Source organism: Miniopterus natalensis, chromosome 13, assembly GCF_054644295.1.
Source record: "Miniopterus natalensis isolate mMinNat1 chromosome 13, mMinNat1.hap1, whole genome shotgun sequence".
Taxonomy (NCBI): domain Eukaryota; kingdom Metazoa; phylum Chordata; class Mammalia; order Chiroptera; family Miniopteridae; genus Miniopterus; species Miniopterus natalensis.
The window spans coordinates 49,703,613-49,723,953 of record NC_142093.1 but is presented as its reverse complement, the minus strand read 5'-3'; the positions used below and the strand labels follow the sequence as shown (position 1 = coordinate 49,723,953).

At 42.0% G+C, this 20,341-nt stretch overlaps 1 protein-coding gene and 1 pseudogene across 2 annotated transcripts in view; both read right to left on the bottom strand.

The window, feature by feature from the left end:
- Positions 1-6,868, bottom strand: part of RMND5A (required for meiotic nuclear division 5 homolog A) — a 61,754-nt gene extending 54,886 nt beyond the window's left edge. For both annotated transcript variants that reach the window (XM_016201761.2, XM_087823681.1), the window contains exon 1: positions 6,684-6,868. In XM_016201761.2, coding sequence (XP_016057247.2) covers positions 6,684-6,825 — 142 coding nt within the window. In that variant the 5' untranslated portion in view covers positions 6,826-6,868. The remainder of the gene's footprint in view (positions 1-6,683) is intronic.
- A 9,322-nt stretch (positions 6,869-16,190) lies between these two features.
- LOC107528626 (large ribosomal subunit protein uL4-like) overlaps positions 16,191-20,341 on the bottom strand; it is a 28,489-nt pseudogene continuing 24,338 nt past the window's right edge.

Sequence of the window (20,341 nt, the reverse complement as noted above, 5' to 3'; positions counted from 1 at the left end):
CAAGTCCTGGAAATTTCTTCCCTCAGGAATTCTATGCATGAGTTCCCTTAACATCTCTACCACCACTACCCAAAACCAGGTCCCTATTTCATCAGACCTAGGTTGACACTTAATCTTAACTAGTCTTCTTGCCAAACCTCACTCCCAATTCTAACCCACTTAAATGCTGCTGACAATTAGTCTCTGATAATGTCCCTCTGGTTCAAAACTCCTCCCAACCGAAGTCATTCAATACCTTCCCCTAGGCTACTACCCTCCCTGGTATCCATGACTATATAAAACCTTATTCCAACTTAATTTAAATTATTTTACCTCATTTCTCCCCACCACTGTTCCCAGAATTCCTCTTGCACTCTCACTCCTCTGCACCTTTGTTCTTACCAACCACCTCTCCTGGCACCCCCTCCTTTCTTCCTACTACCCACATTCAGTGTCTCTACTGAAACTTCCCACATGTTAGAAGAGGCTCCTTGTCTCAAATCCTACCCCTTGTCTGTACCACTTAATCAGCGCTTGGCCTATATACAGAAGCTCCTCGACTTACGATGGGGTTATTTCCAAATAACCCCAATGTAAGTTGAAAGTATCATGTCAAAAATGCTTAATACATCTACCCTATTGAACATCATAGCTTTAGCCTAGCATACCTTAAACCATGCTCAGACTTATATCGTTTACCCTAGTGATGGCAAGGCTGAGTGGAGCTGCAGCTTAGTGCTGTTGTCCAGCATCATGCATCATACCACGTATCTCCAGCCCAGGGAAAATTTTAAATTTTAAAATTTAAAGTATGGTTTGTACTAAATGCACATCATTTTTGCACCATCATAAAGTAAAAAAATCGTAAGTCAAACCATTGTAAGTTGGGAACTGTCCGTATATGGTCTTGCATTACATGGATTGTTTGTTTGTTAAAAACACACCAGTCTCATCCCTAACTAGAGCATGAGAATGATTGCTTGTCCTCTGTAACTCGCAAAAGACAGCCTAGTTCCACATATAATTAGTGATTAAGTGCTATTTGACCAGGCACTCTCAAGTTCAATTAAATACCCCTCTTCCCCAAGCAGTTCCTTCTAAGGGCTCCTTCTCTTCCCATTTCTCTGAACTGCTGATATTTGTATCAACAAGAGCACTGACATATTCTGAGCCAAGGCCTTGGTTTCCACCCCTCTCAAGTGTAAAGGTCTGACCTCGCTATCTCACTAGTTTCTTTAACACTGTGCTCCTTATACTACTGTTTGACTATCCATATAGTATTAAGCAGATAGATCCCTGGGGCAGAATGGTACACCACCACCAGTAATAAATACACCTAAAGAGTCAGTGTCTCAGTTAAAACACTGCTTAACACTGATTAAAGGCACAGACCTTCAAAATAACAAATATACTTTGTTTTACATATTTCAAAGCCAGTTCACATCCATTATCTATTTAATTCCCATAACTCTGTGATATAAATTATTAGTTTACTGAAAAAGAAACAGGCTAAGCAAGATTCTAGAACTAGTAAATGGCAGAACAAGGACTCAAACCCAGGTCTCCTGAGCTCAAGGGAAAAACTGTGTTTTATTCCACAAGTACAGACTCATCTTCTTATCTCAACTAGCCTCCAAATTCCTGGAGGACTGAGGCCTTTTTTAGAAAAAAAAAAAAAAAGAAGAAGAAGAAAAAAAGAAGTCTCTCCTTATCTCCTCCCAAATGTCTTCGTATATCAATAAAATATTAATATGTGGATTCCACAGATATTGCAAATCTATCAAAGATAACACCCAGCAGATGCTGTGCCCCAGTATAAAAAGAAATTACTATTCAGGCCTTAATTTTAAGTGGAGAAAGGCTGGACAATATAAGCCTTATTATGGACTCCCCAAACAAGGCTCCCAAAGAATCATTTTGAGCTCAGGTGAAAGCATATTTCTAAAAGCCTCAAGTCCTGCCAGAGGCCCTAGTCCCTATTCTTTGAGGCATCAGACTGGCACCTAATCTAAGAGGAAGGCCAGAGTTTCTGCCACTGTTCTACAAATTATTGGAGCTTTCCAAGAAATGCTTAGTTGGAGATCATCTCCCTGGTATCTACCAGCTCCTGGGAGTTACAGTGAGTACCACAGGGCTCCACGTACATACTTCAGGGACAGAGCCCTCCACAACTCTCCCCTAGGCTGCATTTTGGGGTTATCTTCAAATATTTTACAGATGAGTAAGCAGGACACAAATAAAAACAAGTCAGTTTTAATACCCCAAGTGAATAGTTTGCTAAAACACCATTTTCACCGCTCTAATAACTAACAGACTAAAACATGAAAACAATGGAAATTTGTCTATTAGCTGTAGTATGGTAGTATCACAGAAGTGCTGGCAAGTTTTTACCTGTTATTATCCAGAGTTAAGAACAACCTAAAAGATAAAATTACCTTAGGAAAATAATTTTATCATGTCAAGTACTAAAGCAATGTCCAGTAAGCTCCCAAAGGTAACATGAATCAAACTGTTTTCTCCAGTCTACAGATTTAAGTCATACTAACAATTCAGTATTTGAATTACACAAACATTATAGTGAGGAAGCAAGGCAAAAACTGAGAAATAAAGGTTGGACTAGTCCAGAAAACGTCTCAAAGAATACTGCCATTGGTGTAACTCACATGATGTAACTCAACAGTAATTCAAGGGTGGGCAAAAGTAGGTTTACAGGTGTGAGTACACGAGTTTATTCATTTTATTTATTGTATTATTTTTCCATACGAATAACTGTAGACCTACTTTTGCCCATCCCTGTATATATCTATAAGAGACATCATTCTTGTCCAGGGTGCAAGTTTTCCTTTCTAGTACTCTCGCCTCTATCTGATCAACAGTGGATCACATGAGCACACATCTACTGACACAGGGTAAGCGCTGACCAGGATGGCCATTGGACTGCATGCCCTGGCCCCAGTTACTGATTCAGGGAGAGGCTGATATGACCCAAACCCAAGTCAAGACAAGAAGGATATTTCCTGGTAATTTTGTTGGAAATGCAGGCAAAAGGCATGTTCCTGTCTTTGGGGTCCCTAGCAGTTCAGACGACATGAGCTCCATTGGACATCTTTACCTCCATATGGAGAAAGCAACTTTGAGAATAAAGCCAGCCACAGAAAGCACAGCTACGAAGCAGAGAACATAAGACCAGTGTCTACAACATCCTTTGTGCCCCTGACGCCAACCTGGCCTAACCTCAGCCTAGACAGCTGTGAGTCAACAAATTCCATTTTAATTAAAAGGCTTCTGCCATCTGCAACCAAAAGAAGCCTGGGTACTATACTAGTCTGAGTGAGCAAGGTGCCACATCAAAGAATTCTCTCCTGAATGAACCTGGAAAAGAATGGCTGACGAAGTTAAATCTGCTTTTAAACCCACTAGAAACACCAACAACGCTCTATTCTCACCACCTAAAACAACTCAAGTAATTTGGTTACTAGTCTATTCTCCTCTTAAGAGTATTTGAACAATGGCTACTGTTATCCACCCAAACTTTACTGACCTACTTATACTTATGTGCTACTTTCCAGACTAAATTTTATTCAATTCAAAACTTAGTTATTATTCTCATAACAGTGCCCTGTTAGTATTTAGCAAAAAGTTTGGTTAACAAATGGGAGATCAGGATACTAGCCTACCCCAAGTACACTGAAGAACAAGGCTGAATCAGTAAACAAACCACTAGTCCCCCAAACCCCGATCCTTTTAAATTTATTCAACACTGGTAGGCTCTGAAAAGCACAGACAATTTATATACACGCATACTTTTCAATACTTATGTATAATAACACAAGTTCTAGAAGGGAAAGTTATACCAAATGTGATGCTTGACCTCTGGTTTCTGTCTACTCATACAAGACCAATCACAGAAATAAAAATGTGACCACCATAATTTGTTTTTTCTTTCATGCTTAATTGCATACTTACCTACCCATTTGCACCCTCAAATTATATAAAAAAAGAAAGAAACAGTTCTGCAAATAGTAACCGAATTCTCTTTGATTCACCAAAGAAATAAATAAAGATAGAGGATCATGGTTTAAGTGAGTTTACTACCAGGAGTCAGATCACACACCACAGAAAAAACGGAATTTTAGATACTTCCCACAAATAAAGCTGTCTCTACCAACTTCCAAATTGAGATAATACTAAGCCTAAATCACAGTAAGCAGAATTACATGTCCAGTGCCTCAAAGTAAAAATGATGACAAGTTATTATTTACCTGAATTCTCTTAAAAATTTTTCTGGAAATAAGCATCTTTGTCTGAGGTGGCCAATTAAGACCTCAATGAATAAGAAAGAGGGGAGAAAGATTTGTTTCCTACTGGGTGTCCTTTTTTGTCATTTGAGTTTATACCATTTGAATGCATTACTCCAAATAAATAAAAGTTAACTTCAGAAAACCCTGGAGAATCACTTTCAGAAACCATGTTACAACTCCCTTTAATAGCCTAAAACCAATAATAAAAAATACTGTATGCCTTTTACTCTTACAAAGATTGTTATTTTCCCAAGTACACTTTAAACATGTCATAAAACTGTCTATTCTTCTTTCACCAAATGGGAATTTAAAATATCAGCAACACAAGATATGTAATTCTTTTCTGTTGTCCCTTCCACCACAAGTGGAAATATACAAATATATCTGCCAATAGATAAAAAGTGCTAAAAAAGCATATAAATAATCACAAGTCAAATCACCAAAGTTTACCCATACTATTTATCTGTTAATCAACGGTTGTCCAAAGTGTGGTTCCCATACCATTGATATGAATTTTGCCTGTATGTGAAATATTTTAATAGTTATGAATTTATTTTTAACATGTAGTTTATTATGCCAAACACTCCAAACCTGTGACTTCACAAATATCATCGCCTAGAGTGAGGGCAAACCTACTTAAGTCGTGAATCCATCTGAAAAATAAGAGTGCGCACGTGTGAGTGAAGTTTGAGAAGTACCAGTGCATTATCCAAATTAGATCAAGGGCACACTAGGCATGATCAAACAGCATCAACCATACCGAATCTTAAATTAGACCAACCGTCATGCTTACAGGGAAACTCTCATTTAAATGTTGGTACAACTACATAATAACAGTGCTCTCCTCTTCCCTCAGAGTTGGGGAAATTAAGATAACCTAAAATTGAATCAAAAATAATTAAGCATAAGAATCAGGGCTCCGAGCAATCCTTGAACTGGCAAATTAAGCTAAAAAAACTATATTCCTTTTCCAGACCAACACCTTCTACACATCTTCAGCCACCAGTAAGTATTAAGCCCTGGACCCTACCTTCATTAGCCCTTAGTCGCTTCCGCTTTACCTCTCATGTCCAAAACCAAATTCACCAGAGCCTCCCCAGGATGCCCAGCCTACTCCACACCTCCATTCCCCTTCACAGGCAACCATCTAGGTCTGCTCATTTTTCCACATTAATATTTCACCTCCTACCCCCACTATGAACGCAGGTCTGCTTCTGGCCAGGAGTTCAAAAGTAACTGTGGAGTACAGTATGAGATGCCATGACTCCCTTACCACCGTCTAGTACTGACTCTCATCTGGAAAAAGGAAGGTGAAGAAAGAAGGAAGGAGAGAAGGAAGGGACAAGCTCCAGGAGCGCCACTGCCCTCATCTCACCTGCCACAAGTATCCGCATTTCACCCCACCTCCCAAACCTTTCTTCACATAACATTTCTGCTCAGCCTACGATTTGAAAAAATCCCCTCCCCGACCTCCTGAATACACCTATTAAACAAAGTCCTTTACTCCTTGATCAGAAGGAATCATCACTGCCTATTTTAATGTGCAGATAAATATATATTTAATGTAACTTAAAAAAACAAAAACCCTTCCCAACCAGCTACCACAAGTCAACTTTGGCAAAGTGTCTGCCTCCAGGGCCTTAGGGCAATACTGAAATAACCTAGGTAAAGTACCTCCCATAGAAAACGTGCTTTCTAAAAGGAAAACAAGTAAAAACTTGACCCACGGAGGCAAGTAACGAAACATTTCTTCCACAGTTTGCTTCAGGAAGAACTGCTGCCTGTTCTTCCCCAGTCTCATCAGAGGCTACACCAGGACAGCTGACCAGTTCGGTTCGGCTAATTCTCTAGGAACCTTGTCAGCGCTGCTGCGGAGCCCAAGAGCTGCTTCCACACCGCAAACTATGAAGTCGCAGGAGCCACTGTTCTGTTAACACACAGCTAAGAATAACACTCCACTTTCTAATTTAAAAAAAAAAAAAAGAAGAAGAAGAAGAAAGTGAGTCCCCAGCCAAGGATCTGGAGCAGGGGAAGAAAAAGGGTCCAACGCTATTCGCGGGGACCACGCGAGATGCCCCCTTCCGGGGCGGAGCAAGGGGCACCCACCCGGGAGCGCAGCAGTTTGCAGGTGTCGCGGGCCGACCCCCACGCACGTTTAACATGGCTGAAGCACGAGGCTCCGGGATAGGTTTCAGCGTGGATTCGCGCTCTTTCAATTAACAACGAGGTCGGGCAGGTTCGAGGCAAACCGGCCGAGATGAGGGAGAAAAGTCACGGGGGCCCGAGGGTCTCCGCACCTCCGGGAGGCGGGGAACGGCACTCGGGAGGGCACCCCTCCCAGCCCGCCGTGGCCTGAGGGGCGCCGGCAGGCCGGGCCCCGCGCGCCCACCCGGGCCGCCCTACCGTGGCTCTGCAGGATCTCGTGCTTGAGGCCGCCCGTGTAGTCGATGAGCTCCTCCAGGCCGCGCTCGCACAGCTGCCCGTAGCCGGAGAACTTGTGCAGCACCTTCTCCAGCTCGCGCTCCACCGTCACGCACTGATCCATCTCGGAGGCGGCGGCGGCGCTCGGCTCCCCGGCGCCCGGGTGTCCGCAGCCGTTCGGCCCGGGCCCGGCCGAGGCCGCGTCCTCCTCCTTGTCCCCCAGGCGGGCGGCGCGGGCGGCTGAGGCGGCGGACACGCTAGCCCCGGCGCCGGGGAAGCCCCGCGCAGCCCGTGCCCGGCTGCCCCATGGCGCACGGCCTCTGGCGCGTCGCAACCTCACCGGCTTGCTGCCCCACCCGGCCCCGCGTCTCCGGTCCCCTCTCGCCGCCTTCGGCTACCCGCGGCCGCGCCGCCGATTGTTTTTGTTTTCACGGGAACCGGCCGATGACCTGGTTCTCCAGGGCGGCACCAAGAACCGCCGACCAGAGATCGGGGGGAGCCACCCCTGCCAGGGACGGAGGCGGCGCGGGCCGTACCAAGAGCCCCCGCGAGGGGGAGCAGCCGGGCGAGCGCGGGCGGAGGAACGCGACGGGCGTCCTCCCGCGCCGCCGCTCTAAAGGTGAGGGCGGTACCGCGCGGGAGGCGTGCGAGGGAGAGGTCGAGGGTGGAGCAAGGACTCAATTGGCCCAAAGAGCTAAATAGGGAACTTTGGGGACAGCCCTGGCGCTCCGCGAGTGCTACAACTGCGCGCTTCGTAAACAAGAGGGTGGAAACCGTTCCTAACCACTCCTCCCAGAAACCGGGAAAACGAACCAATGGGAGCGAGGGGTGCGTAAGAAACCAACGTCCGCCAATCCCTGGCCCAGGCGTAAACCTTCAGCCAATCCGGGTCTAGAGGCCAAACCAATAGCCTCGCTGTTGGAGGGGGTGACTTGGCGAGCGAACCGGAAAGCCCGTGGTTTCTGGAACCCCGGGAGAGGAAACAGGACAGAAATGAAAAGGTCTCTTTCCCGCCGGATTTCTCCCGAGCCGTCAATTCTTTCTTCTCCCTGTCACTCGGGGGTACCGTCATTCCGAAGTTTTGGAAGACGAACTAGCCGCCGTGGTCGAGAAACCAAGCGAGGCCGGGCGGGGAGCGCCTACTAGCATTAAAGGCGGGGTGACTCGGGGACCCGTGACCCGAGCTACTTGCGGGCCGCGCGGGCGCCCCCCGCGAGGAAGGACTCGGCGCGGCCGGCAGTGCTGCCCCGACGCCCGCGACACCACTAGGTCCCCCTCCGCACCCCCGCGGGCCTTGCCCTTTTGCCCTGGTCCTGGCAGCTTTCCTGACCGGTTGCCTCACCCCCGTGCCTTGGACCCGCAGCTTCGCGAAATGGAAACTCGTCGGAAAGCCGGGCAGTCTGGCCCCTGCCTCTTAGGCTCCTTATTCCATTGCATCGGACCCACTTGCCCCCTTTGTGTGACTCCTTCTCCTGATTTGGTGGCTTCTCCAGCCTCGGCCTGTACCCCCTTGCGCACTAAGCTTCCTTCGGCTGCACTAACTTGAGCGTTGATCCAGGAGCCCAACGAGTAAAGCCTGGGGGTCCCTGCGCGCTGACCCTCTTCCTTGCCCTGGAAAACTCCCCACCTAAACTACTCAGCTCGCTTGTCCCCGTCAGAGGGCCCTCCCCTGACCACTCTAATAGAGCTTCTACCTTCCCCCACACCCTCCTCCATTGCTGTATTGTATTTATTATAATATCGGTTATATCACTAGTTTTATTATTTTCCCACCACTTGTTAAATCTGAAGCGATCCGATTCATTTATTCCCTTCTTTTTCTTTCTTTTTTCCTGTCCGCGCCTCATCCATAAAAGCTGCAGGAAAGCAGGCCCCTTGCTTGTATTGTTCTGTGCCCAGAACAGTCTGGCAGCAGAGTAGGCAATCTTTTTTTATTTAATTTCGAAAAAAACCTTTTTGAGCTCCAATTTCCTTTTTTATAATTGGAATTAATAATACTTCATTAGATTCTTAGGAAAATTAAGTGAGATAATATATGTAAATACCCATAATAAGCACATGGCAGTCACAGGATAAATGGTGGTGGTGGTTGTTACTATTGTAAGTTCCCATTTAGCCTTTTTATATGGATAGTTCTATCCTCAGGTTATATCCTCAAACCTTCTCTTTCTCCTTGACCTAATGTCCTGGGAGAAAAAAATTACAGCTACCCCTCTCCACCCCTGAGCTGCCTAATGAACTCTTAACTTCACATTCCCTCTAACCATCAAGATCTCATCTTTCAGAGGACTGGTTACTTCCAATCAACATGCCAGAAGCAGAGTTTATTTATATTTCCCTTCCAAACTGACTTTCCTCTCCTTGACTCCTCAGTTTTAGTAAGCATTACCTTAACTCTCCCAGGTTCCTCTGCCACTTCTCCACCCTCATCTTTAACTTACCTGCAGGATTCTTGAAAAGCTTTTCTCTATCAGATTCCTGGACTCCACTAAACTGTTTCCATTTCTACCCATCTGCATCCTTCTCAGGACCCCTTTGCTGAGTCAGCTGCCTTTTGCACCCCAGAATCATTGGTGTTCCTGGGGATTCTATCCTCAGGAGTATCCCTGGAGATAAAGATTGTCTCATTCCCTTTTTCATTCTGACCCTTACCATACAGTCAGACATCAAGTTCTGTTGAGTGTAACTTCTTTTATTATTATTATGTTTTTATTGATTTCAGAGAGAGAAAAGGAGAGAGAGAAACATCAATGATGAGAGAGAGTCATTGATCTGCCTCCTGCACACCCCCTACTAGGAATAGAGCCAGAAACCCAGGCATGTGCCCTGAAAGGGAATTGAATCATGACCTCCTGGTTCATAGGTCGATGCTCAACCAGGGGCTTGAGTATAACTTCTTAATGTCTTAAGCGGGGCTTTTAAATTTCTACCTCCTCACCTTCATTAGTACCTTTGACATGTCTCCAAGATTATAATTGCTTCACTCATCTGCCTTTGATCTCTTACCCTTACAGGGCCACCAAATGAAGCTTCATTTCCCTGAAAAGGTTGTTATAATAATTAGAGCCCTGGCCAGTGTTGCTCAGTGGTTGGAGCATAGTCCCATGCACAGGAATGTTGTGAGTTCAGCTCCCAGTCAGGACACATACCTAGGTTGTGAGTGGTCGGAGAGCATACAGGAGACAACCAATCCACGTCTCTTTCTCACATCGAGGCTTCTCTCTCTCCCTCCCTATTTAAATTTAATTTAGCCCGGCCGGGCGTGGCTTAGCGGTTAAGCGTCAACTTAGGATCCAGGCAATCAGGGTTCGATTCCCGGTCAGGGCACATGCCCGGGTTGCGGGCTGTAGCCGATCAATGACTCTCTCATCACTGATGTTTCTATCTCTCTCTCTCTCCCTCTCCTTTCCCCTCTCTGAAATCAATAAAGATATATTTAAAAAATAAAATAAATTTAATTTAAAAAATAATAATAATTAAATGAGATAATCCATGTAAGGCACTCAACATAATGCCTGGCACATGGTGAGAGCTATTATTATCCACTGATCAGAAATATCCAAATACCAAATTAGTATGTTGTATACATGAAACTAATATAATGTTATATGTCAATAATATCTCAATTTTAAAAAAGGAAATAATGAATGACTCTCCATTACCTACAGCTTCAAATCCTAACTCTCAGAAGCATGATCTGTACAGTGTAGCAACCCATCACAGCCCCTCATCCAAACACTGAGCACTTTCACACACTCACGTCCAAACACTTTCATACTTTCCGTGTGAATGGAGCACAATTCATTTATGTTTTTTCTCCTAGAATGCTTTTCTGTATTAGCTATTCAACTCCTCCCCTTTCTTAAAGTAACAGGACAAGCCCTACTTTAACTTATATACCCTCTAGAGCTTGGCCTGCACTCTTCGATATGGTAATTAATCGTTATACATAGCTTTTTTTTTTTTTTTTTTTTAATATATCTTTATTGATTTCAGAGAGAGGAAGGGAGAGGGAGAGAGAGAGAGAGAAACATCAATGATGGAGAGTCACTGATTGAGCCTGCGACCTGGGCACGTGCCCTGACCGGGAATCGAACCCCTATCACCTGGATCCCAGGTTGACGCTCAACCGCTGAGCCACGCCCGGCCGGGCTACATAGCTATTTAAAATAAATTAAAAATTCAATTCCTCAATCATACTAACCTTACTTCAAGTATTCAGTAACCACATGTGACTAGTGGCTACTGTGCTAATCAGCACAGAAGGAACATTTCCATCACTGTAGAAAGTTCTATTAAACAGTGCTGATCTAAACCATGACCTCACAGTCAAGTTACCGGCCACTCCTTGAACTGCTTATAGGACTTTTCTGTGTTGTCATTTAATGCCTAGGTGCACACTACCACTCTATTTTTGGTTAACTTTTAAAATATTTGCCTTGTTAGCTCAATTAGATTGTTAGCTCCTAGGTCAGGGCTGACTTATTTTTCACCCTCATGACTTAAGCATAGAAAAAGTGCCTTAGGTATTTGTTAAAGGAAAGATAATAAACAAGTAAGAGAAGGGGCTTCAAATTTACCTGAGAAGAGAGAAAAATAGTACTTGTAAGGGCAGAAATCTTTGTGCTCCCTCCTTACCCTGTACTGGCCTTTTCTACCCAGTGCATAACTGCTTTAAGCCTAACCTTAGTTTGTCAGAGAAGGGTCTCTAGAAACAAGAGGGGGGGAATTTAGTTTCCAGAACAACTATAAATTATTTGTCTATGACTATATTTCAGCACACAACAAAGAAGAATTTACAGACAAACACCACTCCAGTATCATATGAACTCCTGCCCCACATTCTGTTCAGTCTGGAGAACCTTCCATTTGTAATCATTCTGAACCTTGCTCTGGTCCTCTCCTCCACTCCAGATTTGATTCTCTGTAACATTTAAGTAAACTTTTAAAAATAGGAGACCAAAATACATATTCACTGTAAAAAAAAAAAAATTTAGAAAATGCAAAAAACAAAACAAATAATAATCCCATGAAATCCCAAAACCCAGGGAAAAAATCCATTTTAACATTTGGAGTGAATTTCCAGTTTTTCTTATGTATACACATATATATCTATATGCACATTTTTATGAAAGATAGTTCTTATTATATATTACTATTTTGTAAACTGTTTTTGACGTCCAAACATATCTCTAACAACAACAAAATTTCATAGAACTACTTTGACATCTTCTAAAAATGTTTAATAGCTGTTACACATAACTATATCTTAGCCCACCCTTACTCAATATATCTTATATCTTACATATTCTTTTCTCTTTGATTTATTTTTAGAACCCTGAAAGTAGACAGAGGCAAGAGAGAAAAAGTTCAAATTCCATCTTTTAGATTTGAGAATTTATAAAAAATTGCTTTAGAAATGTACCTTTATGCAAAATACACTTTCAGATAAAGATAAGAAAGACTATGTTTATAATTATAATTGTAAAAAAAAGACCATATGGAAAAGACCTTGCTAATTTGCTGACTCTTCTAGTAACGGCCAATATAAAACCAAGGGTCAACTGACAAAATGTGTTATTATGAAATACTGGATTATGAAAAATACCATTCCTTATCATTTTTAAAAATTAAATTTTCAGTTTCAAGCCCCCGCCCCCAAAAAAATCTCCACATGAGACATTTCTGGAAATTGCTATTAGGGCCAGTTTAAGAAATGGTGAAAACACAACTACTACTTAAAAACTATTAAACTGAATGTTTTCTACTTCTTTTATAGATCCTATGTGGTTTGGGGCACATTGCCACTTACATGACTGTTTGATGACTAGCTGGATGACACTTGCTCCCCATTAAGACCTACTACTAGGGCCCGGCCGGGCGTGGCTCAGTGGTTAAGCGTCGACCTAGGAGCCAGGCGATCAGGGTTCGATTCCCAGTCAGGGCACATGCTTGGGTTGCGGGCTCAATCAATGATTCTCTCATCATTGATGTTCCTGTCTCTCTCTCTCCCTCTCCTTTCCTCTCTGAAATCAATAAAGATATATTTAAAAAAAAAAAAAGACCTACGACTAGGAATTGGATAGGCAGTGTTGACAATAATGCCTCTCCTTCTGTATCTACCACCTCCTTCCTTCAGCCCCACTAATGTTTGTAGAAGACAGCCTCTCTCGCCAGCAAAGCCCTCCCAGTGTAACCTTCACCGCTTCTGAAGGCCAGGGTACTCCTAACTGGTTGCCTACCAGTGAAGCTACTCCCTTGTATATCTCTATGAGGATGGTATACAGGCATTGCCCTCATATATGGTGCCTGGCCTGCAGGGGGTATTCATACCTTTGGACCTGCTACCTCAGGTTTTATTGGTCTGAATCTTTTTCTTTCTGGAATCTGGGGTGTCTTTGTATAGTTTGTTTTCTGCTTAGTCATTTGTGTGCTTTACCAAGTATAGCAGGAAGAGCACTAGCACCGTAACCCTAAAGTAATTCATTCAACCTCGCCCAGCCTCAGTTTCCTTATTTATAAAAGAAGCTTGAAACAGATGACCTTTAAGTCCCTTACAGTTAAAATGACAGAGATGCCAATGTTTATTAAGCAACATGTGCAGTGCTGCACAACCACACAGGAATGGACAGATGCACCCTCCCTGCTTCCAAAAGTTTTGAGTCTGAATCATTACTTCCTCATTATGGAAATGCAATGGGTTGGGTTTTTTTTTTTTTCCTTTGTTTATCTTTTATGATAATAGTAGCTACCATTTATTAAGCCAAGCACTTTGCTTTAAATGTGTGATTATCCAAAAGAAACTTTTAAGGTAAATATCGTTATCCTCATTTTACAGATGAAGAAACTGAGGTACAGAAGAGTTGCACAACTTAAACATGGTGGAGTTGGAATTTTAATTTGAATCTGTCTGATTCAAAACCCATAAGGCACTGTACCTCAAAAAGATAAAATCACCCAGCTGGCGTGGCTCAGTGGTTGAGTGTGGACTTATGAACCAGGAGGTCACAGCTCAATTCCCGGTCAGGGCACATGCCTGGGTTTCCAGCTCAATCCCCAGTAGGGGGCAGGCAGGAGGCAGCCCGATCAATGACTGTTTCTCATCATTGATGTTTTTATCTCTCCCTCTCCCTTCCTCTCTCTGAAATAAATAAAAACATTAAAAAAAAAAAAAAATCACGCTCCATGATTATTTGTCAAGCATGGGATTTCTAATAGAATAAAGGATCATTTACCCTAAGTAGTGTGGTTTAGTAATAGGAGCCCAGAGCTAAAATTCACAAAAGTCATAACACTTCTATTTACCAGCTTTTCAACCTTAGGCAAGAACCTTAACCAAACAGCCCCCTTTTAAAAAAAATAATAATAACAATACCTACTCCACCTATCTTGGAACATTGTTGACAGTAAAATATATAATAGGAAATGCATATTTTAATTGGTAAATATACAGAGTATATGTATATAGAAAGTGCTCTGTAAATCATGAAGCCCTATATAAATTTAGGGTGCTATTATTTCCTTTTATTAGGTATGCTTTTGACTCGTCTGTTTACATAATTTACTATGCATCTTTTCAGGGCAGATCTAGGTTGTAAATTGCTGAAATACAAGATTCAGGACTTTTGACAACATGGGGGAGACTCCAGGTAGTAAATTAAGCAAGTGTTTAAAAAATGGCTTTTTGAGGTACTTCCAGTTCCACTAACATGAAGTAATTCCATTCCTCCAGCTCGTCCCTAAAAACCCTAGACATAGCACAAAAATAACATGGAAGTTTTTTTTATCTGATAAATATAACCTCTAAGTCATTTGTGGGTCTGCTTCTATTGTTTGTATTTCTTTTTACTTATCAGTAATAGTCACTTGCCTCATCATACGTCTAGTTAAACACGGGAATCTTTTTTTTTTTAATTTTCACCCAAGGATATTTTTTTCCATTGCTTTTTCAGAGAGAGTGGAGGGTGGGGAGACATACCAATGTGAGAGAGACACATTGATTGGTTGCCTCCCACACGTGTCCCAACTAGGTAGGGGGATGGAGCCTGCAACCAAGGTATGTGCCATTGGCTGGAATCGAACCTGGGACCCTTCAGCCCACGGGCCAACACTCTAACCACTGAGCCAAACCATCTAGGGTGAGCAAGGGAATATTTTGAAAGGTAGAAAGAAGTTGGGCTACAATAGAGATCTTGCACTTGAAGAATGACACGGTGGTAAGTTCCTGGGTTTCCTTATTTTCTGTTATATCTCAGACAGGGCACTGGAAAAGCCTCAAACCCAACACCACAAACAGACATAGATAATAAAAGCTCCAAGAAAAGCTTGTTTTCCCTAGCCAAACAGTGGAAAAAAGGGTGGCCTTACAATAGAAAACCTTATTGGCAATATCTGTCTTACTCCAGCCAAACACAGAAAAACTACACCCTCTCCCCAGCATGATTTCAGCAGAACTGCCAAGAGAATTATTTTTCCACTCAATCCCCCTAATCCATGGATGGGAGAGGCAACACTCCAATTCTCCTGCAGAATGGTTTTGGAAGGGTTGATCTTCTACCTGGCCAAAGCAGGTGGTACTCCAATTCTCCCAGCAGGTGGGATCAGCAGATTGAGCATGGAGCTGAGTTTGCACCCCTACTCAGAGGCAACAAGACAGTGGGAGTTGATGCCCCGCTTTCACTGGGAAGTTGTCAGTGGAACAAGGAGACAACTGAACTTCCACCTCACCCATTTGCAACAAGGCAGTGTGATTTAGTGCTCCGCTTTTGCCAAGGTGGTATTGGAAGGGACCAGAGAAAATCTAAATTATCAAAAAGAACTAAGTGAAAATTATAGAACTGAAAAATACATAAGTAAAATACAATCTTGCTGTATGAGCTCAATAGCATAATAAAAATAACAGAGATAGAATCAGTGAACTTGAGAAACAGACAAATAGAATTTACCCAACCTGAACACAGAGAAAAAAATAGTCTGAAATAAAAAGAACAGTGTTAAGGACTACAGGATTTTTTTAAAGGTAACAATCATATCATTGCAGTCACAGAATGAGAAGAGTATGAGAGGAGGACTGAAAATGTATTCAAAGAAATAATAGCTGAAAACTTCCCTAACTTGGTAAAAAACATAAACCTACAAATTCAAGAAGTTGAACAGATCTCACATAAAATGAAACCAAAGAAATCCACTTCAAGAGACATATGACAATTAAACTTCTGAAAACTAAGGAGAAAGAAAATATCTTGAAAGCAGCCAGAGAGAAATGATGCATTAAAGGGGAACACAAATATGAATTACAGCAGATTTTTCACCTGAACCACAAGACCTAGAAGGAAGTGGCACAACATTTTTCAAGTACTAAAAGAAAAGAATTATCAACCAAGTATCCTGTGTCCAGTGAAAATAATTTTTTTCACTGACTTTGATTAGGTTTTTATTCAAAATTAGCTCTCCAAAGTGATGACCTTTACGAAATAAACAAATTTAACTTTATGTTGTAGGCTTCTTTTCTTTTGTGGTAGGTTCCTTTTCTCTGGGCTTCTCAGCTGCTGGTTTCTTGGTAGCTGCAGTCTTTCTCCCCACCAAAGGCTTCTGTTTTGTATCACCAAAAGTCTTCTTTCCTTCCTTCCCTACCACAGGCTCTTGCCTGGAACCCTCTTCTCATCTGATTTGGAGCCTAGCACTGCTGCTTTATCCACCCGGAGCTTGTGGTTCTTAGCCCTGTGAAGAATGGTGTTCTCATGTATGGTCTTTGCATATAAGTCTGGCTTCAACATGATTCTCAGGTTTTTCAGTGGATTCTTCTTCAGGACTCTGTGATGAATCTTCTTGCGTGGTGCTCAGAAGACTCTTTGGATCTCTGGGGTTTTCAAGATTGCCTGCTAAGGTCTGTATTGAGCATCTTGAGCATGGGAAGGTTATAGGTAATCTTGAGGGAGGCAGCTTTATGCCTGATGCCATACAGATCATCTGACTTGTGGAAAGCACTTTCAGTCCAAATGCAGAAACAGCCCAGATGCCCACCAAGAGCAAGTTTCAAAATGTTCAGTTTGCTTACAATAAGCAGAATAATTCCATCACTAGATCTCAGCCTTATTTTCTCCTTTCTCTGCTTCCTTTTTCCTATGAAAACCTCATCAACGTAAGAAATATCCAACCCTGTTGATAATCTTTATGAGTTTATTTTAAAACAAAAACAAAATTTAATTTAAAAAATAAAAAGAGTTTATGTGAGCCAAATTGATGAAATATGCATGGGAGCAAGATCTCAAGCGCTTCCCCAGGGATGTTTCTGAAGGCTCTGATGATATTGTTGTCCTCATAGATGATCAAGGTCCTCAGCGCTGGATACTATGACAGTTTCTCATTTTGCCCTTGCCAGCTCTCATTCACTGAGAGGCGTAGACCTTTTTGATATCATTCCAGGCCTTAAGTTTCTTAAGAAGCAAAACAGCCTCTTTTTTTGTGGCCTCCAACTTCATCTTCAACCACCAAAGGAAGTTCAGGAACTTCCTCAATATGATGGCCTTTAGGCATGACCAGCCCTGGTAAGGCTGAGGCAGCCAGGGCAGAGCAGATGGCATATCTCTGCTGTGTTGTGTTCACTCTGTGGTGCCAACAGCACCAGGTTTTGGTCGGTGCAAATGTGCAGCCCCCACAACACATGTCCAAAAGCATCCTGGCCAGAATGATGAGTTCCCCCACCTCAAACTCTAGGAATTCAAGCCACAGTTCTGCCAGGACCCCAAGACTCAACACTGGTTTGATGACCTGCCAATTCACTGACAGCATAGGGCTGTCTATTGTTTTTGCACAATCTTGAGTGAACAAAGTTCACAATATCTGGTTGAATGGGAGCCTTACACACAGCAAGCAAAGTGACATTTTTGCCAGATGATTTCCTCTGTTCAGAGTACACTGATATCAGTGTCCACACTCCTCTCAAGGTGGCTCCCACAGGAAAAGGGAAAACATTCTTTAATAATGAAAATAAAATCAAGATATCATCAGATGAAGAAAAACTAAGAGAATTTGTCATAAGCAGACCTACCAAAAGCAATGTTTTCTAAACAGAAAGATAATAAAAGAAGGAAACTTGGAACATCAAGAAGAAAGAAATAACACAATAAGCAAAAATATTAGTATGTACCACAAGCTTTCCTTTTCCTCTTTAGTTTTCTAAATTTCTAAATTAACAGTGAAAGCAAAAACTCTAACAATGTTGTATGTAGAGTAAGTATGTTGACATAAGAATGTCCATACCTGTAGAGAATTTTTATAAAACTTTATTTGAATCAAACAGTATATACATGGAAGCAAGATCTCAACAGACTGAGATAAATGCTACCAAGAATATGACAGTTGTCAGCTTCTTTTGTGCATTTGAAATTAAGGAGGGAGTGTTAGGAAGATTACACTAAAGTGGCAGAAAGCAAGGCAGGGGTCAGATTATAGAAAGGTTAGATTATGTGCTCTCTTAAAGGTGTTCAGGCTTTAGAAAGAGGGGTCTGGAAAGAGGCATTGCAAAGGTGTGTTAACCTAGATGTTCAGAAACAATGGACAGGGTTTGCTTAAGGCAAAGATAAGCCTTTTACTAAAGAAGTTATGTGTCTGGGGCATGGCTACCTACCATGACCTGCCCAGTTAGGAATTTATGGTCAGATCGCCCTGTGAGGTTACTTTCCATAGAAGCCCTTTTATGTTATATTATAAACAGAGAGGCCAAAGATGTAAATGAAGGTAAGATTTCTATACTTAACTTGAACAGGTAACATGGTGACACGAGTCGATTGTGATAAGTATAGATAATGTTGTAATATGTAAAGAAACCACTAAAAAAACTGCACAAAGGGTAAAATTTAAAAATATTATGGATAAGGGGGAAGTGGGGATTCACTGTTTAAGGGGTACAGAGTTTATGTTTGGGATGATGAAAAAGTTCTGGAAATGGACAGTGGAGATGGTTGGACAACATAGCGAATGTATTTAATGCCACCAAATTGTACATTTAAAAATGGTTAAAAATTATAAATTTTATGTTATGTATATTTTACCAAAAAATTTAAAATAGGTAATAAAAATGGTAATTAAAAACTATAGAGGTGGTGATTATTTTGTAATATAAAAGTTTACCAAAGCAACACATTGTATGCCTTAAACTTACACAACGTTATGTGTCATTTATAGCTCAACAAACCTGGTGAAAAACACCAGTGTGGATGAAAAAACAGGAATTCTATGGAACGTAATCTCACAGGGTGATCTGGTCATAAATTCTTAACTGGGCCTGTAATGGGTAGTCATGCCCCAGACACATAACTTCTTTAGTAAAAGGTTTATCTTTGCCTTAAGCAAGCCCTGTCCACTGTTCCTGTTCATCTAGGCCAAGGGTGGGCACCCTTTTTCCTGCCAAGGGCCACTTGGCTATTTATATCATCATTCTTGGGCCATACAAAATTATCAACTTAAAAATTAGCTCCTGTATTTATTGATTTTTGAGTCCTGCCTGCGGTTGCCTTGGCAGGGCCAGTCCAAATGATTTCAAGGGCCATATACAGTCTATAGGCCAGATGTGCCCCCTAATCTAGGCTTATACACATTTGAAATTACTTGTAACCACCCTCAAGAAAGCACATAATCTTGTTAACTATCCTGTCATCCAATTTCCACCTTGCTTTCTTTCACCTCCATGTAACCTTTTTTACATTCCCCGCTTAATTCTAAGTGCATAAAAGAAGCTGCAAAACTGTTACTCTCCGGAGCATTTGAGATCTTGCTCCCTACATATATTATCACTTTTGTTCAAATGAACTCAAAAATTCTCTACAGGATTGGACATTTCTTTTTTTCTTTTTTTTAATTCTCACCTGAGGAGATGTTTTTATTGATTTTAGAGAGAAAGGAAGGAAGAGGAAAAGAGGCAGAGAAACATGGATCAGTTGCCTCCCATATGCACCTGACAGGGGATCAAACCCACAACCTGGGTATGTGCCCCTACTGGGAATTGAACCCACAAACTTTCAGTGTATGGGACAATGTTACAACCAACTGAGCCACATCAGCCGGGGCTGGGCATTTCTTATGTCAACAGTGGATAAATCTAAATAGGATTCTTCAAAAATGTTCAAGTAACCCACAGATGGCAGAGAAAAAGAAACTAGAGATATGGAAAACAGAGAACACATAGAAAACAAAAAATATAATGGCAGACTTAAACTCTAACATATTAATAGATACATTATATGTAAAAGGTCTAAGTACACCAATTAAAAAACAAGGTTGGCCCTGGCCAGTGTGGTTCAGTGGTTAGAGCATTGGCCTTCTCCCCAAAGGGTCACGAGTTTGGTTCCCAGTCAAGGCGATATACCTGGGTTGCAGGTTTGATCCCCGCCCCAGTCGGCAGGTGTGGCAGGCAACCAGTCGATGTGTCTCTCTCACATCAATGTTTCTCTCTCCATCCCCTCCTTCCTTCCCTTCCACTACCTTTAAAAAAAAAAAATCAATGAAAAAAAACATGCTAGTGTGAGGATTAACAAAAAACAACCAACAACAAAAAGATGAGGTTGGCAGAGTGGATTAAAAAACATGACCTCACTATGATATCTACAATTAGCTCACAACACTGCAGCTGGCTTCCATCG